The 6,000-nt window shown below is 39.3% G+C and overlaps 1 protein-coding gene across 3 annotated transcripts in view; it reads left to right on the forward strand.

Moving 5' to 3' along the window:
- The window catches only part of Nell2 (neural EGFL like 2), a 298,553-nt gene that overhangs the window by 134,762 nt on the left and 157,791 nt on the right, over window positions 1-6,000 (forward strand). For all 3 annotated transcript variants that reach the window (XM_055627188.1, XM_055627186.1, XM_055627187.1), the window contains exon 11: window positions 4,139-4,230. In XM_055627188.1, the coding sequence (XP_055483163.1) occupies window positions 4,139-4,230 (92 nt within the window). The remainder of the gene's footprint in view (window positions 1-4,138; window positions 4,231-6,000) is intronic.

Genomic DNA, 6,000 nt, shown 5'->3' on the forward strand with positions numbered 1-6,000 from the left:
TCCACATTTTATCCCCTGGATAGCCATCAAAAATTTCCCCTAAGGTAGCACTACATTAAAAAAAAAAAAAATGAACGTCTGTGTTCTCTCTTCAAAACTTGTTTGTTAAGCATTTTACTCTTTTCTGATCTTTCTTAGGCCTATGCATGTGAAGAGACTTTCTAAAGGTGCACAGTAAACAACCTTCTTGAGCTCCTTGCTTCCAGTTCCATTGTCTCTCCTATTCTGAATTCTAGGAGCCTGGCTTCTATGGTTGGCTCCATTCTAGTCTTTGCAACTGGCTTTGTATAGGTTTTTCTAGTATGAGGACCTAGTAAAGAACTGGGAAAGGACTCACTATGTTTTCGTACTGCCTCTTTCTCTGCACTAGGATGATCATGGTCTTAGTTGTGGTCATTGTTGTAGTCATGTTCATGGTCATGGTCATGATAATGGTCACAATCATGGTTTTGGGCATGGCCATGCTATTGTAATGGGTCAGCTCCTAGGTAGCCTTTCAGCATAATTCAGATCCCCTCCAGTAAAACCTTCTCTCCCTTCTCTTGATTAGACATGGGCTGATGATGACCTGCTATGATCTAGAGTATTGGTCCTTGGCCAGCCCTTCGGTATTCTTCTTCAACCCCTACCCATCTGTCACTCTTCCCAAATTGGTCATATTGTCTTATTTGTTTGTTTAGTGTTTATGACTTCTGTAATTATAGAATACCAGTTCCACTTTGATTGAAATGAGTCATGTGAAAGTCTCTCTGCTTACTAAGTAGTGATGGCAGGGATCATGTATCCTTCACATTTGATCCTGGTACTTTCAGAGAACCAGGCTTATTGAAGGAGCTCAGGGTACCTTTCTTCTGAAGTGTGGATGGTCCTTCCACCTGTCTCACTTCTCCTTGAGAGATCCCAATCACTCTGGCTGTGTTTGGATGTCCTCACAGTGTGTTCAGGAATCCTTATACCCTTTCAGAGTTTTTTTTACATTTTTCTTTTACAAAACACAGGAACAGCGGATCCTGTTAACATTGTGGTATTTCACATAAATCTTAGCATATTGAAGATCACTGTAACTGATCAAAGTCCAAATAAGAGGGGAAAAAAACCCTCACTTTGTGTTCTCCCTAAGCCAAGTTCAGCATTGCTGCTCCTTGCATAGAAGGGAGTAGAGCGTGTGCGCTCAATTGCTTTGCACTTCCTCTGCACAGCTCCATTTGCTGCCCTATTGTTCCACAAGTTGCCTGTTTGTGCCTTTTGAATCAAGGGTTTTGAGCAGAAGGTCCATCTGCTCTGAATAAATATTAAATTAACATAAGGATCTGCAGGAGGAGATCTGCCCTTGCGTGTTCACCCTGCTTCCCCCCTGTTCAAGAAAGGCCGCCTCATCAGGATTTTATTCTTGGCATTGAAGCAGCTGCAGCTACCACGTCCTATAGCACACTTAGGAGCCTTCGAAGCCAGGGTCTGGAGAGAAGTTAGAAAGGCTCCTTTTTCATTCCCATAAAACACAGTATGTATTCCGTATGAGTAAATGGACAGCAGGTCAGATTCTGGTATATTTTATGGGATTTACTAAGAAAAGTAAATGTTACACAGTGAGGAAATATTTAGCAATCAGCTGAGCTTATTAAGTAAACACATATGTTATTTTAGTTCATAATGTGATACATAGTGTATAACTGACATAGCAGTAGTTGTATCTTAAATATTCATGAGTGAACAATTTTCCAACAGCCTATAATATAATTTATATAATTAAATTGCAGTTTTTTTCTAACTCGCTCCAAAAAATTATAACCAGTTTTCTAGTAGATATGTTTATGTAGTTAAGTTTGTTAATACACACTGAGTAAGGGAAATACCTGAACAATAGCATTTTTAAAATGTACATGGTTTCCATTATTTGAATGTGCACCTTTAAGTAAACAGCTAATTTTTAAAACATAAAGTTAGGTTACAAGCTTTGGTATTAATATTTATACCATAACATTAGTACAAATATGTTTGATTTCTATGTTACCAATTGCTGCTGACAAGTTTATGAATATGAAAGAAAATATAAATTCCAAAGAGTAAAATAATATTTTTTGATTCATATAAACAGAACTAAAAGGAAAGGTATATGTTGACATTGTGGGTTCTATGTGGCTCAAATAAAAGATTGAATTTATTAAAAGTGAGGAACAAAGTGCTAGAGTCTGTTTGCAGCAGACAATCATCTTCTATCAGTTCCCAAACCAGTTCTTTTGAAGTGGATTTGTATGTTATGGGGAATTTAAGCAACTATGATAAGTGCTTTCAAAGAAAACAATGAAAACTGCAAAGCAAAAGTCAGTTTTAGGTCCATGGCCTGAAAGCAGATACAGGCCCTAAGGTTAGGCTGCCCTCTGTCTAGGGCCCCACCTGGGATGTGAGACAAGGCAGGTGGGCAGGTGGGCAGGTGGGCAGGTGGACAGGGTGAGATGATCATGTCAAAGAAAGAGAAACTTCTGCTACTTCAGTTATAAATACTTGGCATGTTTCATAAAGAAAAAAATGGAGATCTCTGTACCTATGTACCTTAACCAATTACAACATAATTTCACATTTCTGAGCTGTGTTTCATTGTTTTTCTCTCATTGAGATGGAAGCAAGGTAGGTCCATATTAATTCATCTCAATGTCTTAAATGAGGTGTCTCAACTCATGAATATTCATGTAAAGTAATATAAACTAAAAAGCATAAAGCTTTCATGTGCATGTTGTAATTAAAAGGCCTTCCTAATTTGTCTTAAAATTCTATAGCATATTAAAATGCACCAGGCATTTGCTATCTCCTAAGTGGCCACTTAGGGGTCCTAAGGAGAGTATCTTCTGTCAGCCAACCAGGCAGGCACATAGCTGCAAGCCTTGTTGTCTTCTCTCCGCCCACCCCCTTTGTTGAAAATAGAGTTGTTTTTTTTTCCTCATATGCTGCATCCTGATTGGGTTCCCCCCTTCTCTACCTCTCCCAGCTCCTCTCTACCTCCCCTCACATCCAGATCTATTCCCCTTTTGGTTCTTATTAGAAAACCAACAGGCTAAGAAATAATAATGAAATATAATAAGATACAACTAAACTAATATATTAGAATATGACAAAATGAACAAACAGAAGGAAAAGGCACAATAAACAGATATACACATAGAGACCCACTCTTTCCCATACTCAGGAATCCCATAAAAACACTAATCTAGAAGCCATAATATATATGCAAATGGCCAATAGGGTAAAAAGAAGGAAAATATAAATAAATAAAATAAAAATAAGATTAAAAAATTTTAAAAGTCTTGGCACATATGAGACAAGGAACCTCCAAAGCTGCCATTGAATTCATTTTCTGTTGTCCATCTACTGCTGGACTACCCTTAAGAGTAGTTTGTTTCCCTATGGACTTCCAGTGGAGAAAAGGGAATTTTCATTTGCAAGTTGCTATCAGCTAGAGATGGCTTCTTGGCTAGGGGTGGGGCTCTGTCCACTGCTCCTTTCAGCTCCAGGACCCCATCTGGTACAGACCCCTTCCAGGCCCTACGCATGCTTCTTCAGGCTCTGTGAGACCATGGGTGTCCTCCATCACCTCTGGCTCTTCTCTGTCCACCTCTTCTTCCTCGCGGTTTCCTGTGCCATAAGGGAAGGGTCTTGGTAGAGATATCCCCTCCTGGGCTCAGTGTTCTGAGGTCGGAATGTGTCACATGTCTGTTTTCAGCTGCTGCAGAAGGAAGCTTTTCTGATGCTCTGCTTCCCTGGATGGCATCCGTTTCCTTTTTAAAATGTGTGTGTACTCATTGTCCATGTTCTGAGTTTCATGAAGACATTTTCATATAAATAGATTGTCTTAAGCATATGAGACTTAAAAAAACAAAAGTTATAGTCCAAAGGTCCTTTCTGGAGTCATCTTTTGGCAACTCGGAATACTTCACTTGTCCCTTTTGTGCCTCCTTTCACTCTCTCAGCTTAATTTGCATACTGCTAATTAAGGTTTATGTGTACCTTACTGTAGACTGAATATGCTGTTTTAGTCATTCAAATGACTTCGAATAAAAGAAGGAAAAGAGTAAGGAAATGGTCTGCCCATTTCTGAACCCTATTTCCTAACACGACTTCGGTGTGTGTTTCTTTTATTCTAAAGCGATTTGCCAGTTCCAAGGACGGAGCTACTTTGAAGGAGAAAGGAACACGGTCTACTCATCTTCTGGAATGTGCGTCCTGTATGAGTGCAAGGTAAGCGGGCTCTCAGGGTTCTCCCAGAATCCTCTCGATTATGTAAACACTGAATGTTTCTTTAAAAACTTCCCTCCAACAATACTCTTTTCAAATCATAGCTCAAAGAGAAGGTTATCAATTATAGTTCAAATATGAAGACACTTCCATTATCTTTTGAAGCATGTAAGCTAGTGGTTATAAAACAATTTTGCAACAAATGAAAAAAGTTACTTGAAGTTTTATGAAACTGAAAAGTTTCTGATTCAAATCAACTGCTCACTTGCTGTTGTGAGGAAAATGGAAGAGAGGACAGATTCCTCTTGCTGTCTCTCACGATTTTGACTCAGCTGAGAAATATCACTCAGCTAATTGGAAAATAAAGCATGAAACAATCTAGTAAACATTAATTGTTGTACAGAGATGATATTGATATTGATTTTAAGTGGAACCCTGAAGCAAAAACTGGAGATCATCTCTGTCCTTTGCAACTCACCTTGAAATACAGCAAGACACAGAGCAACAGCACAGCCTACAAAGAGTGTGTGAAGAGGGTTGGCTTTCTGGGTACAAGGTCAAAGAGCAGAAGTCAGGTAAACTCTGCATCAGTTAAAACTGTTTTTTTTTTTCATTTGAGCTTTAAATTTCCCCTTGAATACCTTTTGTGCATGGATTTGACAATCTAGAGATCACGTATAATATTACAACTACAAACAAGTGATTTAATCTGATTGTATCAATAAACTATTAGCTATAGAATTATTAAAAGCCAGGGAAAGGAAAATCCCAAGGGTCTTTCCAGGATATGTGAGATCTCAATGAAGGTGCATTTCACGAACATCCATATGAAAATGTGTGAGGACAAGCTCCTCAGAGATACCAGGAGGCAGGCCTGTGACAGGAGCAATGGGGTTCTTTAGAGCGTACCCAGGACACTTCTCTCCATTATATGGCTCAATCTTAAAGATAAGGGAATTAAGGCATAGGAATGTGCCCATGAATCATGAGCTCCTGTCTCCAGATTGGACCTCTTGCCAGTGTCCCCACCCAGTGCTGTTTCCAGTGGGATGAGTCCCACTGTGGCACCTGCAAGGCTGGGGTGCTCTCTAGTCGTTCCAAAACAAGGAAAGAGAATTAGAGAAAAACGCAGCTTGAAGCAGATAGGCACCCTCCGGCTGGTGTCTAAATGTGACCTCTAATTCTAAAATATGCACTGTGTATTTAAACCCCTGGGGGCATCTGATTTCTCTTCCTCAGTGTTTGTGGGCTTGATAACATTGATGGAACACATATTTGCTAGGATAGCTGCTTACTTGATGGTAAATGTGCTATAAGGTAATTTCATACTTGATGCTAAATGTGCTATAGGATAATTACATCTCAAATGAGCTCAGTTAGATATCTGGATACAAACAACACTGCAAGTCTTCTGTCTACATTAGGTGAGTGGTACCCTTTTTTTTTACACACAAGAAAGTGTCTCCTCTGCTCTCAGCTCTGTGCTGTCCCATGGGAGTGTAAGCCACAAAGATGATTAGTTGTGTTTAATTTTCGGTATTTAGGATATATAAGTCACATCATTTCAATATGAAATTTATTTTAAAATAATCAATGGAATACATTTTCCATTCTTTTGTTGTGCCTTGAGCAATGTCTTCAAAACTGTGTGTATCACAGTGTTCAAGACCGCATGTGCACCAGGCAGCACAGCCCTATCAATTCCTCCTGGTTTTGTGGCTCTTGACTAAAGCTGTGGGTGGCATTAAGGACTCCCGTTGTCTCTTTTTTTCT

Source organism: Psammomys obesus, unplaced genomic scaffold (genome assembly GCF_907164565.1).
Source record: "Psammomys obesus unplaced genomic scaffold, mPsaObe1.curated_primary_1811, whole genome shotgun sequence".
NCBI lineage: Eukaryota > Metazoa > Chordata > Mammalia > Rodentia > Muridae > Psammomys > Psammomys obesus.